This window comes from Hemitrygon akajei, chromosome 3 (genome assembly GCF_048418815.1).
Source record: "Hemitrygon akajei chromosome 3, sHemAka1.3, whole genome shotgun sequence".
NCBI classification, from domain to species: Eukaryota; Metazoa; Chordata; class Chondrichthyes; order Myliobatiformes; family Dasyatidae; genus Hemitrygon; species Hemitrygon akajei.
In genome coordinates, this window is record NC_133126.1 from 94,048,177 (window position 1) to 94,068,522 (window position 20,346).

Sequence of the window (20,346 nt, forward strand, 5' to 3'; positions counted from 1 at the left end):
AATGGGGGGTGGGGGTCTAAGCAGGCGCTACACCTTGCCCAAGGGTGACCTGCAGACTAGCGGAGGGAAGGAGCGCCTTACCCCTCCTTTGGTAGAGATGTATCTCCACCCACCACCTCAACACTAACAATATTTGAAATTACAGTCGGCACTCATCCGCGAGTTCTGTATGCGCGAATTCAACCAACTGCGAATCGAGAAAACCCGGAAGTGCTCTTCCAGCATTTGTTGTTCAAGCATGTACAGACTTTTCTTTCTTGTCATTATTCCCTAAACGATGCAGTATATCAACTAGTTTACATAGCATTTACATTGTATTAAGTATTATAAGTAATCTAGAGATGATTTAAAATATATGGGAGGATGTGTGTAGGTTACCGTGGATCGGGATAAAAAAAAATTGGAAGTTCTCTTACTATGTAAGTCGGAACAGGTACATCCGGTATTATTTAGCGTCAGTTAGTCAAACGTTTGTCTTAGTATATAGTATATATTTTACCTTTCTGTGCATATAAAATGCTTAAGAACGTATGTTTCAGTGCCAGGCTTGGGAAGTTCCCAAGTTCAATCCAATGACAGACCACTTACGAGCGCGCTCTCCATCCGTGCCTGGTTGATGTGGAGGATCAAAAACCCAAAACCCAGTAATTAAACCACTGCGCTGCTTAGTAATAATTGTAGCGTTCATTGGGGCAGGACCTTTCTCACTTTATCCTTTAAAATTGTTCCAATCATTGACTGACGTAGCCTATCACTTTTCCAATGACCAATGACGTTTCACCTCTTTCTGATCACTTTATTATTTCCACTTTATTTTCAATGGTGATCGTGATTATTTTCGTGAACAAAAACACTGCGGATTCAGAGCTCCGCCGCCAGGTCCTAATGTCCACCACACTAAGACAGGTTAAATAAGGTCTGGGGTTCCGCTGGGTCCTAAGGTCCAGATCATTGAGACAGATTGAATAAGAGACTTGAGCATCCACATTTTTTGATATCCGCAAGGGGTCTCAGAACCAATCCCTTGCGGATAAGGAGGGCCGACTGTACTATTTTTAAAATTGTGCCATTGATCGTATAGAATTACAGAGAAAGGTAAGTTGGATAATAGGTGAACGGGAATATGGTCTGAAATGTTGGGGGGGGGGTGTTGGATTTGGTACGTGAATGTTCTATATGTAATGGGAGAGTGATGAAGTGTAACCTGCAGTTTGTGTGGGGGGGGCATCAAGTTACTAGAGATGGTTGGTGAAGGGGTGACACAATGGGGGGTTTTGAGCACAGGATGTTCAGTCATTTACACTACTTTCCTTTCTCAGACCTATAACCCATCTTTGATCCAGGTGAAGAAATTGGAGCCTCTGAAAGGGGTGAGTGCGCCTTGGGGTTAGATGGTTACTCTGGTTAAAAATTAACTGGTTAATGCAAACTGTTAAAATGTAGGGAAATCAATATTTTTTAAACTCAGTAATCTCATAGGTTAAAAGCTAAATCGTGTGTTTTAAAAATTGAGATAAACGCTGATATTAGATTCTGGGATTAAACAGCAACATGCTTTAGATTCGGTTTACTATTTTTAAGCAATGCTTCAACTTGGTCCTCAGGTTCACTGTTTTAAATATCTAATTTCTAACTAGCTTCAGTCACATGAACTTGTGTGACCATAAGACACTACCATGCTTAGAACAAACTATTTTTAAATAGTGCCGTTTGGGTGTGTTTGTGTTCAAAAAGCAATAGGTTCAGTTTAATGTGTTACGAACCCCGTAACTGGGTCACTTACCAGCAAAGATAGAGAGGTCCGTTGAAGTCTGATGGTATTATTTTTAACAGTATTTATTGGTAAAAATACACAAAAATAATATCAATGCAAACATACAGATACTAAACGTCGTCAATACTAGATCTAACAGTGCAGGTATAATAATAATCAATAAGAAATAGCTCTATCGTTGTCTAGGGGATAATGTATTGTCTGATGGAAATATAAAAGTCACTCAAGTTCATTCAGGCTGCAGCCTTTGGTTGGAGTCAAGAGAGAGTTTTTAGAAACTTGCCAGCTTTTCCTTTTTATGATGTCGATCCTTCCAGAGTTCCGTTGGTGTTGATTTCTCCTTTAGCTAAAGCTGTTCTTCCGTGGTAAGGCCCCAATCCCGGAAAAGGGAAAGGACGCACGCGGGCCCCCACCGGCTGTCGCTATTAAACGCTGTCACAGGATTTCTAGCGTTTCTCCTGGTGTGTCTGAAGGGGTTGTTCCCCAGACCCTCTTTTATCCTTACTCACGGGGTCTCAGATGTCAATCAGGTTGGGATGATGCAATCCCTCAACCAGCCCACTCTGGTCATTCCCTGAGGGCTTCAATGAATAGTACAGTACTCAATACACAATTCCGTCTCCAAGAGACAATGGCCGTTTTCCGTGGCTTTGTCTTGCGGAGGGGCCAGGACATTCCAAAACCTTGAGGATTCTCTCTCATTTCCTGGGTCCCAGACCCGAATTAATCGCGATCTTGCAATTCTCAAGAAGGAGGGGGCTACTTTGTACCCTTCGGCCCCTCAGAGTTGTGGCACATTCGTAACAAATGTCGGAGAAGTGTATACATTATACATCCAGAAATTCTTCTTCTTCAGCAATTTTTGTCACTGATAGCTGGTGAGAAATAAGCAGTAAAACAATTCGGAACTGTTTTGCTCACTCTGGTTTGAAGCATTCAGACTTGGAGATACCAGAAACAACCAAGAGCGAAAATGAAATGATTTCATTGCTGCAAGAAGTTAGGAACTACAAAGAACTTAAAGGTATCGACAATCATATTGAATGTTACAATGAAAAAAAAGATTTAGAGATGCAATTGTCAATGAAGGCAATCCATTATGTACACTAGGTGGCTACACTGATTTTATTCATTTACACTCAATCAAAAGAACAGAGCAGCATACGCAGGATGAATTCCACATTGATAACTATTAGGAACTAATACACACAAAATGCTGGAGGATCCTGATGATGGATCTCAGCCCAAAACGTAGACTTGTTTACACATTTCCATAGATGCTGCCTGGCCTGCCAAGTTCCTCCAGCATTTTGTGTGTGTTGCTCGGGTTTCCAGAATCTGCAGATTTTCTCTTGTTTGTGATTAGGAATTAATACACAGTTTTAAAGTACTTTAGTAGTATTGAGTGCTCAAATTTGTTTTGTATTTTGTTTAAATACATAATTTGTTACTCGTGTTAGTTAATTAGTTCGTGTTTTTAACTATTTCCATGAAACCTCAGCTAATTGAGGCAGCTGCCTAATTTGCCAAAATGCACTGTCCCAAAGTGTCCCAATTAGCTGGAGTCCACAGTGCCTGCTCTTTAGACACTGTCTTGGGCAGCACCACATTTGGGGCTGTCTCCTCAACGTGAAGATAAGCAGCAAGTCAAATTTGAATCTGTCTTCAGCATGAATACCTATAAATAAATTTCACAGATCAGATCCCAAGCACAAGAAGGGTTATCTAACAGCTCAATCAAATTAATTTTTGGAAAGCAGGAAATTTAGTATCAATTCTGATGAGTATCCTTGGGTTAATAAGGAAGGAGCAAGTGGGGTGGGGAGAGACCTCTAGAGCAGAAACAATATAGCTGAAGACTTGGGTAACATGCTAAAACAGGATGACTAAAGGGTCTGGACTAAAAAATTGGGTTGAGTGAGATAACAGAGTTTTAAATCAAGACAAGGATGTGCAGGTTCAGAAGAGAAAGAATTGGCTGTGAATAAAAATTTCAAATGCCTTTGTTTCTTTTTCCAGAATCCAATAAACACACAAGAGAATGACAAAGGCAACAGAACGGTGGGAACTGTTTCACCTCCTGTCCCTGGACATGAAGTGAGTGCAGCTGAATTATGCATTTCACTTATTTGCATTGGGCATTATTTCTTAAGAGATGTTTGAAAATATTTCTGTCAGCTAACTTGTGGCTATAGGAGTCTTCAGTGTCCTGCCTAAATGACTACCGTCCCATTGCACTTACATCCATCATCATGAAATGTTTCGAGAGGCTCGTCATGAGGCATATCAAGACCCTGCTGCTCCCCTCACTGGACCCCCTGTGTACCATCCCAACCACTCAACAGATGACGCCATTACCACCACCCTCCACCTGGTCCTAACCCACCTGGACAAAAAAGACACATACGTTCGGATGCAGTTCATAGACTTCAGTTCAGCATTCAACACAATCATGCCTCAGAAACTGATTGGAAAGCTGAGCCTATTGGGCCTGAACACCTCCCTCTGCAACTGGATCCTAGACTTCCTGACTGGGAGACCTCAGTCAGTCCGGATCGGGAGCAGCATCTCCAACACCATCACACTGAGCACGGGGCCACCCAGGGCTGTGTGCTCAGTCCACTGCTGTTCACTCTGCTGACCCACGACTGTGCTGCAACACACAGCTTGAACCACATCATCAAGTTCGCCGATGACACGACCGTGTTGGGTCTCATCAGCAAGAACGACGAGTCAGCTTACAGAGAGGAGGTGCAGCGGCTAACAGACTGGTGCAGAGCCAACAACCTGTCTCTGAATGTCAACAAAACAAAAGAGATAGTTGTTGACTTCAGGAGGGCACGGAGCGACCACTCCCCGCTGAACATCGACAGCTCCTCGGTAGAGATCGTAAAGAGCACCAAATTTCGTGGTGTTCACCTGACGGAGAATCTCACCTGGTCCCTCAACACCAGCTCCATAGCAAAGAAAGCCCAGCAGCATCTCTACTTTTTGAGAAGGCTGAGGAAAGTCCATCTCCCACCCCCCATCCTCATCACATTGTACAGGGGTTGTATTGAGAGTGTCCTGAGCAACTGCATCACTGCCTGGTTCGGAAATTGCACCATCTCAGATCGCAAGACCCTGCAGCAGATAGTGAGGTCAGCTGAGAAGATCATCGGGGTCTCTCTTCCTGCCATCACGGACATTTACACTACATGCTGAATCCGCAACGGAAACAGCATTATGAAGGACCCCATGCACCCTCATACAATCTCTTCTCCCTCCTGCTGTCTGGGAAAAGGCTCTGAAGCATTCGGGCTCTCACGACTAGGCTATGTAACGGTTTCTTCCCCCAAGCTATCAGACTCCTCAATACCCAAAGCCTGGACTGACACCTTGCCCTACTGTCCTGTTTATTATTTATTGTAATGCCTTCACTGTTTTTGTGCACTTTATGCAGTCCTGTGTAGGTCTGTAGTCTAGTGTAGCTTTCTCTGTGTTGTTTTTTTTTACGTAGTCCAGTCTAGTTTTTGTACTGTGTCATGTAACACCATGGTCCTGAAAAACGTTCTCATTTTTACTATGTACTGTACCAACAGTTATGGTCGAAATGACAATAGAGTGACTTGACTTGACTTGACACATCTCTACCATGATGCTCCTGAGGCCTGGGTGCTATTTTGATATTTTGGCTTGTCAAGTCAAGTCATTATGCAGTCTCCCTGCTAGTCAAAAAAACCTTGGACTACCTTGCACCCTACGACCTAGAACAGATCCCTGTGGAATACCACTGGTCACTGTCATTGAGGCAGAATATTCTCAGTCTACAACCATCCTCTGTCTGTTTTGAATTCTGTATCCACACAGCCAAGTTATCCTGGATCTCATGTATCCTGATTTTCTGAAAAAGCCTACTATGGGGAATGTTATCAAGAGCCTTACTAAAATCCATTTACGCTACATCCATTGCACTACTTTCATCAGTTTGCTTTGTCACATCTTCCCAGTCAGGCTCATGAGGCATGACCTACCCCTCAAGGCCATGCTGACTATCCCTAATCAGACCATACGTTTTCAAATGCTCGTAAATTTCTGTCTCTAGTAATTTGTCCACCACTGAATTAAAACTCACTGGTCTATAATTCCAATGGATATCCCTACTCCCTTTTCTTTTGAACAAATAAATAACATTTGTTACTCTCCAAATATCTGGTACAACTCCCGAGTGCCAGTGAGGATGCAAAGATCATTGCCAAAAGCTCAACGATCTCTTCCCTTGCTTCCCGTAATAACCTGGGTTATATCATGTATGGACCTGGGGACTTATCTATTCCAATGTTTTTCAAAAGTTCCAGCATATTCTCTTTCTTAATGTTGACATGTTCTAACATATCAGCCTGTTATACGCTGTCCTCACAAATGTCAGGCCCCACTGGTGAATTCTAAAGCAAAGTATTCATTAAAGATCTTCTCTGACTCCAGGCATACATTTGCTTTTCTATCCCTGATTCGTGCTATCCCCACTCTAGTCATCCTACTGTTTTTCACACTTTTTTTTAGACATCTTGGGATTTTCCTTAATCCTACTTGCCAAAGCTTTCTCAAGTCCTCTTCAAGTCCATTCTTCAGCTCCTTCCTGGCTACTTTGTGACTTTCTAGTGCCCTGTCTGCTCCTTGCTTTCTAAACCTTACATAGCTTTTTTCTTCCTCTTGTCAAACCCACCCAGAAACCCAAGCAAGCACTCCCTAAACGTTGCACCTTGATTGCCCCGATACATTTGTCAGGATTCTCTGTGATTTCAGTTGAGCCTTCAATACCATCATCCCTGAGCTTCTGCAAGAGAAACTCTTCATTCTTAACTTACTGTATCCCATGTCCAGGTGGATCACAAGCTTCTCGGACAAGAGGCAGTATGTGACACTGTCAAACACATCAGCACAGCCCACACAGTCAGCCCTGGTGCACCAGAGTTGTGTTCACTCCCCTCTCCTATTTTCTCTAAGCACTAATGACTATTGTCTCATGATTCATCAGTTAAATTGATAGAGTTTGTGGACAACACCACTGTCATAGGGCTAATCACCAGAGGCAACTAATCCAAGTACCACCAGGAGGTAAACAAGCCGGTAAACACGATACTTGATGCTGAATGCCTTCAAAGCAGGAGGTACAGAAAATGAAAATGCCTTCTCTGCACCCTCTCACTCATCAGCTTCCTGGACATTATTTCACAGGACCTCATGTTTATTGACCTTCTAGCCCTTCGAGACGTGCCACCCCTGATTTAAACCAGCCTAGTCATGAGACAATTTATAAATGACCAATTAACCTACCAACCAGTATGTCTCTGGACTGTGGGAGGAAACTGGAGCCCCCGGAGAAAACCCGTGCATTCCATAGGGAGGACATACAGACTCCTCAGGTGACGTCAGAATCGAACTCTGAACTCTGAACTCTGAACTCTGTAACAGCATCGTGATAAACGTGATGCTACTGTGGTGCCCCATTTACAAAAAGGCTTGGCAAAGTATGTACTTACAAGCAGTTGGTAAAATTCTATCTTCCCCAGAACATGCTGATGCAATTCCACACTGCTGTCATAGAGAGCACCCTCACATCAGCCATTACTGTCTGGTTTGGGGCAGCATCCTCTCACAATGTATGAAAGCTACAGTTAAACTGTCAGGACAACAGAAAAAGCCATTGCATGTAGTCTACTGTCACTGCCAGACAGAGAATCAGGCAGGAAAAATCATTGCAAATATTACCCGCTGAGCAAACTGCCTTTTCTGAAAGCGCTGTAGGGCTATTAAATCAAAACACTTTATGCCATTTTAAAGGTTTCTTCCCCCAGGTAGTTATTCTGATCAACCATTCCAGTTGGCTTTCTCGCCATCCCCCTCTATCTGTTCCCTTTGTTACTGCACTGTAAAACAATCTAATAATGCTATTTACATTGCAAGTACATATAGTATTTATGTATGTACATTTTACATGTGTACTTATAACTTTATATTCTTTATTCTGTATGATTTGTGAATGTTTATTTGTTTTATAGAGCCAACACAACAGAGCAATTTCCTAATGCATGTAAATATTATCATCATCATTATGTGCTGTGTCGTATGATGTGGGATTAAGTGTCCGTGACCGTATTATCATTGGCAAATGTTCCTACAGAAATGGTTTGCCATTGTCTTCTGGGCAGTATCTTTACAAGGTGGGTGATCCCAGCCACGTTTCAGAGATTGTCTGGCTGGCGTCAGTGGTTGCATAACCAGGACTTGTGATCTGCACCAGCTGTTCATACGACCATCCACCTCCTGCTCCTGTGGCTTCATGTGATTCTGCTCAGGGGACTAAGCAGGTGCTACACTTTGCCCAACGGTGACCTGCGGGGTAGCGGAGAGAAGGAATGCCATCTACTTCCTTTGGCAGAGATGCGTCTGCATCCTGCCACCCAATGGCAAATTAAGTTGATTCTCATATCTACATTTCTGATGAGCATTTCATTGAGTACATCTGTTCCCAATTGTGCTCCCATTTCCTGTTTAATAACATTGTAATTCCCCCTCTCCCATTTAAATACTTTCTGTCTGTTCCTATCGCTGTCCAAAGCCAGGGTAAAGGTCAGGGAGTTGTGGTTCATTGTCTCCAAAATGGTCACCCATTGAGAGAGCTGATAGCTGACCTGGTTTGTTGCCTAGTACCAGATGCAATCTGGCCTCTCCTCTAGTCAGTCTGTCTATATAGTGTGTCAAGAATCTGTCTTGGACACACCTAACAAATTCCACCCCATCCAATCCTTTTGCATTAAGGAGCGACCAATCAATAAAAGGAAAAATGAAGTCACCCATGACAACAACCCTGTTATTTTCACCTTTCCAAAAATCTGCCTCCCAATTGTCTCTGTTGCTATTGAATGTCTTCTATTTTATTATGTTGTAACTTCATTTAGAATGGAGCCAGGCAACAAACACTTTTGCTGTAGACTGCTATTTGAATGATACTTGCATCAGAAAGGAAAGAAGAGCTTAGTTGCCAAACAAACTAAGAGCACCAACTGTACGTTGGAACACACTTTATGACCCAACAAGGAAAACGGACATCAATTGTAGATGTTGTTTTTCTTTGTCCTTCTGCACAAAACTTTTATGTTTGCAGCTTTGTCCAATGTGACTGTAATCCAGGTTGTATGATGAAACAGCAGTAACAAGTAGCAGTTTCAGGAGGAGTGATCCTACCAATAGCTTCAATCTGCCCTTTCTTCCATATGGGGTAGGCGGAGTGGAGATGCATCTCTACCAAAGGAGGTGTGAGGCGCTTCTTCCCTCTGCTAGCCTTCTGGTCACCCTCGGGCAAAGTGTAGCACCTGCTTAGCCCCCCCCCCCCAAGACCAGGGTCACGTGAAGCCATGGGAGGAGGTGGTGGATGGTTATGAACAATTGGTGTATACACCAAGCAGACAATCTCTGAAGTGTTGATAATGGGTCACAAGTCTTGTAAAGACGCCACTTGTGTCGAAAAATTTGCCAAAAACAATGATGGTCATGAAAAGACCATGATTGGTTCTGTCATACAACGTGGTACATAATGGTGATTTCCTCCATGGGAATGAGCTAACTAATAGAAATGAAATAAAAAGTCATAATTATCCCATTATCAGTAAAGGTACAAACGTTTTTATTTGTGTATTGCCCAAAAGAAAAGTTTTTTTTTCTTTTTCAGATGAGGATGGTTTCACTTCAGGAATCTAATTCAATTCATTTCAGTTTTATGTTACAATTTCTTAGCTTGTTTGTTTTACTTTAAAAGGTTCCTGGCATATTTAGAAGTTGGGAAGATGGACCATATTTGTTCATAATTAAAATCAAAGCATTACAAAGAAAGAATCAAGAAAGCAATAAAGAAATCAAATCCACAGGAAAAGCAAATGATCCAGTGATGAATGCTACCAAGGACAAGCCAAAGGCAAAAAGGGAGGCTGCAGCAGCAAAACAGGCCGGGTTGTCACTCACAAGTAAGTTCTTATTCACTTGGGTGTGTGCATTTGAATTATTCTGCCCTCTCCTCTTTCACGTCAAACTGAATTGGAAATGTCTTGCAACGGGAACAATGACAATCCATGTTAAAATGAGTTTCATAGTATATTTAGACAGACAGACAGACATACTTTATTGATCCCAAGGGAAATTGGGTTTCGTTACAGTCGCACCAACCAAGAATAGTGTAGAAATATAGCAATGTAAATCCATAAATAATTAAATAATAAGTAAATTATTCCAAGTGGAAATAAGTCCAGGACCAGCCTATTGGCTCAGGGTGTCTGACACTCCGAGGGAGGAGTTGTAAAGTTTGATGGCCACAGGCAGGAATGACTTCCTATGCCACTCAGTGTTGCATCTGGGTGGAATAAGTCTCTAGCTGGATGTACTCCTGTGCCTAACCAGTACATTATGGAGTGGATGGGAGACATTGTCCAAGATGGCATGCAACTTGGACAGCATCCTCTTTTCAGACACCACCGTCAGAGAGTCCAGTTCCGCCCCCACAACATCACTGGCCTTACGAATGAGTTTGTTGATTCTGTTGGTGTCTGCTACCCTCAGCCTGCTGCCCCAGCACACAACAGCAAACATGATAGCACTGGCCACCACAGCCTCGTAGAACATCCTCAGCATCATCCGGCAGATGTTAAAGGACCTCAGTCTCCTCAGGAAATAGAGATGGCTCTGACACTTCTTGTAGACAGCCTCAGTGTTCTTTGACCAGTCCAGTTTATTGTCAGTTCGTATCCCTAGGTACTTGTAATCCTCCACCATGTCCACACTGACCCCTTGGATGGAAACAGGGGTCACTGGTGCCTTAGCCCTCCTCAGGTCCACCACCAGCTCCGTGGTCTTTTTCACAGTAAGCTGCAGATGATTCTGCTCACACCATGTGACAAAGTTTCCCACCATAGCCCTGTACTACTCCTCATCTTCCTTGCTGATGCATCCAACTATGGCAGAGTCATCAGAAAACTTCTGAAGATGGCAAGACTCTGTGCAGTAGTTGAAGTCCGAGGTGTAGATGGTGAAGAGAAAGGGAGATAGGACAGTCCCCTGTGGAGCCCCAGTGCTGCTGACCACTCTGTCTGACACACAGTGTTGCAAGCACACGTACTGTGGTCTGCCAGTCAGGTAATCAATAATCCATGACACCAGGGAAGCATCCACTGTTGAGTACATTAACAGTACTCAATGTTCTTGGGATACTCTGTATTTCACACATTTCATAACCTGTTATGAAAAATGTAATAAGCTTCAGCTTCCGCTGAGAATTGAACGTTGACTGCTAGACAAAATACTTAGCTCTCACTGAATGATTTGAAGAGCTATGCTAGTTATCATTGGTTTCTAGTTACACATTTCATTGTAGATTTAAAAGGTAGAAATGGAAATTGTGAAGCAAAATATTCATTGAGGTCAATGAATGAGAGAGTGACGTAGCTGGACAAAAGCCCTTAATAGAATGGGTCCATATCTGTGTGTATGTACAATATTGTTCCAAGTAACATTTTGCCTAATAAAAGATTAGTGTTGGTATTATTGAGCAATAAAAATATCAATGTCAATGTTATTGAAGAAAAGAATTTGAATGAGGGAATTAAGTGGGTTTCTGGCTTTGGATTTAGTGCATTCGTAATGTCTTTTATCCTTTGCAGTGGTTGTTGAAATGAAAGGACAGAATGAGTACATCTCCCCAGCAGACTGGCCTCTCATGATGGTAAGTACTACAGTTAAAATATTTGCGGAGCATGTATCATCCCAGTTACTGCAGATTCAATGTATCCTCCCTGGGACGGTGGCACATTAGCTAGCTGTTAACATGCCACTATTACAGCTCAGAGTGCTGGAGATCAGAGTTCAATGTCAACATCCTCTGTAAGGAGTTTGTATGTTCTCCAGGTGGAATATGTGGGTTTCCTCCAGGTTCTCTAGTTTCCTCCCACAGTCCAAGGCGTCCTGGTTAGTAGGTTAATCGGGCATTGTAAATTGCCCTGTGATGAGGCTAGGTTTAAATCATTGGATTGCTGGTAGGGCAGCTGGAAGGAACGGAAATGCCATTTCCAGGCTGAACCTCTTTTCAAAAAAAATTGGAAAAAAAAGAATTGTTTTCCCCATATACAGTTCATGCAGAAGTCTTAGGCACCTTAGATCTCCAGAGCCCTGATCTCAACATCATCGAGGCTGTCTGGGAATACCTGAAGAGACAGAAGCAAGTGATACGACCGAAGTATTCAGAAGAACTGTGCCAAGTGTTACGAACCCCGTAACTGGGTCACTTACCAGCAAAGATAGAGAGGTCCGTTGAAGTCTGATGGTACTATTTTTAACAGTATTTATTGGTAAAAATACACAAAAATAATATCAATGCAAACATACAGATAATATACGTTGTCAATACTAACTCTAAAAGTGCGGGTATAATAATAATCAATAAGAAATAAGCTCTATCGTTGTCTAGGGGATAATGTATTGTCCAATGGAAATATAAAAGTCACTTTAGTTCATTCAGGCTGCAGCTTTTGGTTGGAGTCAAAAGAGGGATTTTTTTTAAAACTTGCCAGCTTTTCCTTTTTATGATGTCGATCCTTTGAAATTTCGTTGGTGGTGGTCTCTTCTTTAGCTAAACCGTCTTCCGTGGTAAGGCCCGCCAATTCCGAGGCAGCTGGAAAAGGACGCACGCGGGCCCCCCACCGGCTGTCGCTATTAAACGCTGTCACAGGATTTCTAGCGTTTCTCCTGGTGCGTCTAAAGGGGTTGTTCCCCAGACCCTCTTTTATCCTTACTCACGGGGTCTCAGATGTCAATCAGGTTGGGATGATGCAATCCCTCAACCAGCCCACTCTGGTCATTCCCTGAGGGCTTCAATGAATAGTACAGTACTCAATACACAATTCCGTCTCCAAGAGACAATGGCCGGTATCCGTGGCTTTGTCTCGCTGAGGGCAGGACACACATTCCAAACGCTTGAGGATTCTCTCTCATTTCCTGGGTCCCCAGACCTGAATTAATAGTGATCTTGCGATTCTCAAAAAGGAGGGGGCTACTTTGTACCCTTCGGCCCCTCAGAGTTGTGGCACATTTGTAACACAAGTTTTCCAAGGTGCTTGGATCAACTTACCAGCTGTTTTTCTTCAAAAGAAACAACTGCACGACAGTGTATCTAAGAGAACTGGTGCAGCTTTAAAGGCACAAGGTAGTCACACCAAATATTGGTTTGACTTACTTTTTACTGTTAACTGAACTTTATAGTAAATGTTTTGATATTTAGAAACTTTTCATTACATTATTTTTGAAAATATCTTTGCTTTACAGATTTTTGTTTATATCTGCCTTAAACATTTGCATGGTACTGTAGTCCCACCGCAGTCCAGAATATCAGAACACATCACTTGCTGACTTTTTAACCTAGTGGTAATGTCTTTAATGACTGCTAGGTGGCAAGTGGTATCAGCCCTGACAGACTTTTGGAAGTGTGTTTCTCTAGGTTGGAGGTTGTGTTCAGCTCCCAGATGATGTCAGCATCAAGGCACTGCAAGCCACCCTCAGCCCGCCCACCCAGACTCTTGTTTTACAGCACCTCCATTCCCCTTATTCAGCCCTCGGGGAATAAAAGTTTGCTCATGCCAAACTTTCCTATTGCTTGTTTTATGAACAATATTTTTTTTACCCTACACACTTTGAATTTAATGCCTAGGAGGGGGTTCTATAATATTACATTCAGCAAGTTGTTTGGATCAACTTGCACAAAATCCTAGAGGAACTCAGCAATTCAGTCAGCATCTTTGGAGGGAAATGAACATGTTTTGGACCGAGACACTTTGTTAGGGCTGGAAAGGAAGAGGGCAGGATAAAGAGAGGGAGAGGGACAGGTGATAGGTGAGTTCAGATGAGAGGCGTAAGGTAGGTAAGTGAAATGGAATGGTGTGAGAAGCTAGAAGGTGATAGTTGGAAGAGACAAAGGGCTGAAAAAAGGAATCTGCTAGTAGACTTTGGAATGAAGGGAAGCAGGTAGGCAGCCAGTGGGAGGTAATGTGCAGGTTATGAGGCAGACGTACAGAGAAGGGGTGAGGGTCTACCACAGAGTGAGGGAAAACAAAGGGAGGGGATAAAAGAAAATGGAAGAGGTTACTGAAAGTCAGAAAAATCAATGTTGATAACATGTTGGAGACTACCAAATCAGAATGTGAAGTGGAAACTGGTGTAAAGTTTAAAAATTCAAAGCATTTCACGTCTAGTATGTCCCTGAGCCAAGTCTAATCAAAAGATCTCAATCTTTGGCTGATTGACATAAGTGTACAGAATGGCACTGCAGCTGGGAGGTAAACTGATTGGTAGTAGTGTGGATGTTGGTGTAAGGTCTTTTTTTCTTTCTTTCTGCCAGTTTTTTATGGTGATGTGTATTGTCTACGTGCTGTTTGGAGCGCTGTGGCTTTTTTGGTCTGCCTGTTACTGGAGGGACCTGTTGCGCATCCAGTTCTGGATTGGTGCAGTTATCTTCCTGGGAATGTTGGAGAAGGCAGTCTTTTACGCAGAGTATCAGAATATCCGCTACAAGGGCGAGTCAGGTAAGGGATCTTGATAAACTGTTCTTTGTACAAAGTTTCCAATTCACCTCATAACTATTCTATAATGCTGCTGCCAGATGAATGAAATGTTATAGCTTTAGCCAGGCATTTCAACCATTGGCAGAAGAGCAGTAAGCAGCTTTATTTCTATTTTGCTTTTTGCCTAATATATGTAGGGCTGCACTCTCCCTTTTTCACCCTCTTCCTTCTCTTACTCACCACATCTCAGCACTCCTAGCTAATTGAACAGAATATTGTTGAATGGATGTGTGCATGGTGTTAAGCCAATGAAGGAGGTGGGAGTCAGTCGAAACTGCATTTGCCCACTTTCATGTCGCACCTGCACTCATTGGTGTACAATAATGGTCTTGAATGAATGAGCTGATTCTGTCAATGTTCAAGGATGTAATGGGAATGAGTATAGCTGTGCTGGGAGGGTAGAGATGGTAGTGAAAGGAGGGGGATGGATTGCAATTTCTTCCCCCAACTTTCCAAAGCATGAAAACATCAATAGTGGAGCTGGAAGTAAGTAATCTTTCCTCTTTGTTTCACCAGCAAGTGCGTGTGTGAACAGCGAGACACATTTACTCCCTGTATTCTTCCCACTTCGGTTTGATGTTTCAGTCGCAGCTGGCATCTGTACTTCGGCCACAAAATCTAATGTTCCCTTTGCTTAATAGATTTTTCTCTGCACCTGTTAGGATTGAAAAGGCCCAACCTAATCCTTGTAGTGCTCATCATCAGAGCTTTTTCCAATTATTTGAAATAGTTTTAAATCTGATCACAGGGGCTGACGAACATAGTCCTTTTGCCATACACTGCATTTAACCTTTAAAAGTCTATTTATAACACTGCCGTTCACTTCTCTGATTATAGTAAAGCAACATCAATCCACTAGTTCGTGCCACATGGTACAGCGATTCCTGAAGGAATCTTCTTAAACAGTATCGACAAAATGATTTGTATTATTTTCTTAAAAGAAATGCAGTACAACGTGCTGGAGTTAAGTTGAGCACATTATGTCTCAGTTGTTAGAGGTGATTAGAATGTTGATTATAGTCCGACATTCTATACCTGTCTGCTGAGCTGTGTCAACTGACCATCTGGGACTCTTTCATTTTAACTCTGAGGGGAAATGGTTTGCCTTGGCATGAGTGGGTCAGTGAAAAATGTTGAATTAAGGCTTTCTGATAGGCAGTGCTGCTACACTTAGTTTCAATATTGTAGTTTAATTGTCCTGCATTTGTAGTTTTCAATGAATGAAGACTTACAACAGTTCATTCTTCTGCTGAGGTTATTTAGTCTTGTATAACCACTATTATTTTTTCTTTAAAATGTGTTTAGTGCAAGGAGCAGTGATTTTTGCGGAATTACTGTCAGCGTTGAAGCGTTCCTTGGCTCGTGTTCTGGTTATTATAGTCAGTCTTGGATATGGAATTGTGAAGTAAGTATGAACAGTGACAATGGCATGTACTAAATCTCAATTGCAGCCATATCTCACAAGCTAAGCCGATTAACATGATGTATTGAATTAAGTACCTCTTTTGAGGTAATTCTTATAATTCTTTGGAAAGCAATTGGGGAAGTACGGCAATTCTTTATTAAGGAAACTGTAACAGAGCACATGAAATAGGATTGAACAGAGTAGTTCTGAATTTCTGAAAGGGAAATTATATTTGGTAAATCTGGACTTTTTTTTGAAGTTGTGCAGAAAAGAGTAGGTTGAACCAGTTGATGTGGTGTATTTAGACTTTTGCAAAGTTTTGATAAGGAGCCACTTGAGGGTCAGGGATGTCTTGGATCAGGCCCACAGTATTCTAAAGGGAAAGGCTGAACAGCTGGAAGTTGAAGTACATAATGGTACCAATAACATAGATAGGGAAAGGGAGAGGTCCTGAAGAGGGAATATAGGGAGTTGGGTTAGAACACTGAAGAGCAACACATCTCTGGGTTGCTGCCTGTGCCACACATCAGTGAGGGTAAGAATAGGACGATTTGATAGTTGAATGCATGGCTGAGCAGTTGGTGCTGGGGGCAGAGTTTCAGATTTCTGGATCATTGGAGTCGCGTCTGGGGAAGGTATAACCTGTAGAAAAGAACAAAATTATCCTTGTGGGTAGGCTTGGGGATAGGAACCTTAGTGATGGGACTGAGGATGGGGCAGTTGGTATACAATTAGATGCAGTGTGTAGTGAGATTGAGGAAGGATAGGCAGATGATAGAGCAACATTGCAGTCAGTGGGATGAGTTGAAGTATTACTTTATTGTCACCAAACAATTGATACTAGAGCATACAATCATCACAGCGATATTTGATTTAGCACTTCGCGCTCCCTGAAGTACAAATCGAAGTAAATATAATAAAAATTTAAATTATAAATCATAATTAGAAAATAGAAAAAGGAAAGTAAGGTAGTGCAAGTCAGGCCCGGATATTTGGAAGGTACGGCCCAGATCCGGGTCAGGATCCCTTCAGCAGTCTTATCACAGTTGGAAAGAAGCTGTTCCCAAATCTGGCCGTATGAATCTTCAAGCTCCTGAACCTTCTCCCGGAGGGAAGAGGGACAAAAAGTGTGTTGGCTGGGTGGGTCGTATCCTTGATTATCCTGGCAGCACTGCTCCGACAGCGTGCGGTGTAAAGTGAATCCAAAGATGGAAGATTGGTTTGTGTGATGTGCTGGGCTGTGTAACATGAGGGCAAAATCGAAAAGGATGATGAAATCAGGATTGAAGGTGTCATATGTGAAAGCACACAGAATATCAATAAAGTAGATGATCTTGTAGTACATTTAGAGATATGCAGATATGTTGTGGGCATTACTGAATTGTCTGAAAGAAGGTCATAGTAGAGAGCTTAACATCCAAGGATACTCATTGTATCGAAAGTAGACAGGTATGCAGAGGGTGTGGGTGACTATGGTTAAAAACTGAAGTCAAATCCTTAGAAAGAGATGAGATAGGATTGGAAGATGTCGAATCCTTGTAGCTAGAGTTAAGAAACTATGGGCAAAAAGACCCTGATGGGATTATGCACACAAATGCTAAATGAACTCATCAGGCCCAACAGCATATATGCCTCGGCCCAAAACGTCGACTGTACTCTTTTCCATATATGTTGCCTGGCCTGCTGAGTTTCTCCAGCATTTTGTGTGTGTTGCTTGGATTTCCAGCATCTGCAGATTTTCTCTTGTTTCTGATGGGAGTTATATATGGGCCTCCATGCAGTAGCCAAGATGTGGGGTACAAATTACAACAGGAAATAGCAAAGGCTTGTAAAAAAAAAAAAATGTAATTTACTCTAGTCATGGGGGATTTCAATGTGCTGGTAGACTGAAAAAATCAAGTTGGTGCTGGATACCAAGAGAATTTGCAGAATGCCTATGAGATAGCTTTTTAGAGCAGCTTGTGGTTGAACCCACTAGGGGAAAGGCAATTTTTGATTGGGTGTTGTGTAATAAACCAGATTTGATTAGGGAGCTCAAGGTAATGGAATCCTTGGGAAGCAGTAATCATAATGTGACAGACTTCACCCTGCAGTTTGAGGGGCAGAAGCTAAAGTCAGATGTATCAGTATTACAGTGGAGTAAAGGGAATTACAGAGGCATGAGAGAGGGGCTGGCCAAAAATGTTGATTGGAAGGGGACACCAGCAGGGATGACAGCAAAGCAGCAATGTCTGGAGTTTCTGGGAGCAATTTGGAAGGATACATCCCAAAGAAGTAGTAGTCTAAAGGGAGGATGACACAACTTTGGCTGACAAGGGAAGTCAAAGACAGCATAACAGCAAAAAAGAGGGCATATAATACAGCAAAAGTTAGGGAAGTTAGAAGATTGGGAAACTTTTTAAAAACCAACAGAGGGCAACTAAAAAGGCCATAGGGAGAGAAAAGATGAAATATGAAGGTAAGTTAGCCAATAATATAAGAAGATATAAAAAGATTTTCAGATGCGTATGTATATGTGTATGTAAGGGTTAGTAATGGGGAACAAAGAAATGGTGGATGAACCTCAAGTATTTTGTCAGTCTTGGGTGTGGAAGACGTTAGTAGTATGCCCGAAGTTTGAGAGTCGGGCAGAAGTGTGTGCAGTTGCTAATACTAAGGAGAAGAAAGGGTGTTTGGGAAGAAGAAAGATCTGAAGGTACATAAGTCACCTGCACCAGATGGACTACACCCCAGGGTTCTGAAAGAGATAGCTGAAGAGATTGTGGAGGCATTAGTAGTGATCTTTCAAAAAATCTCTAGATTCTGGAAAATTGCAAATATCATTCCACATTTTAGTTACCCTGAGTTCAGTGTTTGGGAAGATGTTGGAGTCAATTAGTAAGGATGAGGTTTTGGGGTACTTGGAGGTATATGGTAAAGTAGGCCAGAGTCAACATGGTTTCCTTAAGAGGAAGTCTTGCCTGACAAATCTGTGGAAATTCGTTGAGGAAATAACAGGATAGACAAAGGAGAATCAGTGGATGTTGCTTACTTGGATTTTCAGAGAGCCTTTGACAAGGTGCTGAGCGAGGCTGCTGAACAGGATGAGCCCATGGTATTACGGGAAAGATACTAATATGATTGACTGACAGGCAGCAAAGGATAAGAATGTAGTGGGCCTTATCTGATTATCTGCCAGTGATTTGTGGTGTTCCGCAGGGGTCAGTGATGGCGCCACTTCTTTTTACGTTATATGTCAATGGTTTAGATGATGGAATTGATGGCGTGGACAAAGCAAAAATAGGTGGAAGGGTAGGTAGTGTTGAGGAAGCAGGGCATCTGCAGAAGGACTTGGACAGATTAGGAGAATGGGCAAAGAAATGGCAGATGGAATATAGTATAGGGAGGTGTATGGTCATGTACATTGATTGAAGGAATAGAAATGTAGACTATTTTCTAAACGGGGAGAAAATTTAGAAACCAGAAGTACAAAGGAACTTTTGTGTCCTCTTGCAGCATTTCCTAAAAGTAAACTTGCATGTTGAGTTGGTGGTAAGGAAGGAAACATTCATTTTGAGAGGTCTAGAATATAGAAGCAAGGATGTAATGCTGAGATTTTATAAGGCATTGGTCAGACCGCAGTTGGAATATTTGGAGCAGTTTTTGGTCCCTTACTTAAGAAAAGATGTCATGGTATTATAGAGGGTCCAGCGGAGAGTCACAGGAATGATTCCAGGAATGAAAGGGTTAACAGATAAGCAGTGTTTGATGGCTCTGTGCCAGTACACATGGGAGTTTAGAAGAGTGAGGAGAGAGTTCATTGAAACATCAAATATTGAAAAGCCTAAATAGAGTGGATGTGCATGCAAGGAATTGGAATTGTCTTTTTCATTGTGGGAGACTGTAGGGATTGGTACTGGATCAGCATCAGTCTTAATAATTTGGATGTCGGAATGCTTAACAGGAAACTTGGATGCCTTTATTGTTCATGTAAGATATATTAAGTTTGTTAATGATTCAAAACTGCTGGAATACGTTAGAGATGCAGAGGCTTTAAGAAGATCAGAAAATGACATGGTGGATGGAATTACAGATGATCTTAGTGAATGGCAGAGTGGCTCAGCGGGCCATGTGGCCTAGTCTTGTTCTTTTTTAGTATGTTCTTATTTATGCTGTTGTAAAGGGTGGGGGCAGAAGAAAAGCATTATTATCTTTAAATGGTGAATATTGATTCAAGAGATGTGGGCTTTGCGGGCTGAACCAGCATTTAATTCCCATCCACCATGCCCATATGTTCATATTCGTAGGGGCCTGGGAGACCCTGATCTTGAATCACCTCAAATTAATATGCAGGTTCATGAAGCAATGAGGAAATGTAAGGTTATTTTGGTCTTCATTGCAAGAGAAAATGAGAACAAGAGTAAAGATGTATTATTTCAATTATATAGGGCTCTGATGAGACCACATCTGGAATGTTGTTTAGTAATTCTGGTCTCCATACCCAAAGAAAGACATTTTTAAAATGGAGGGAGTGCAGCAAATATTTACCA

The 20,346-nt window shown here is 42.1% G+C and overlaps 1 protein-coding gene across 2 annotated transcripts in view; it reads left to right on the forward strand.

Annotated features, from left to right (window-relative positions):
- LOC140725214 (transmembrane protein 87A-like) overlaps positions 1-20,346 on the forward strand; it is a 66,036-nt gene that overhangs the window by 18,952 nt on the left and 26,738 nt on the right. For both annotated transcript variants that reach the window (XM_073040365.1, XM_073040366.1), the window contains exons 5-10: positions 1,320-1,370; positions 3,794-3,871; positions 9,573-9,777; positions 11,464-11,525; positions 14,190-14,373; positions 15,718-15,817. In XM_073040365.1, coding sequence (XP_072896466.1) covers positions 1,320-1,370; positions 3,794-3,871; positions 9,573-9,777; positions 11,464-11,525; positions 14,190-14,373; positions 15,718-15,817 — 680 coding nt within the window. The remainder of the gene's footprint in view (positions 1-1,319; positions 1,371-3,793; positions 3,872-9,572; positions 9,778-11,463; positions 11,526-14,189; positions 14,374-15,717; positions 15,818-20,346) is intronic.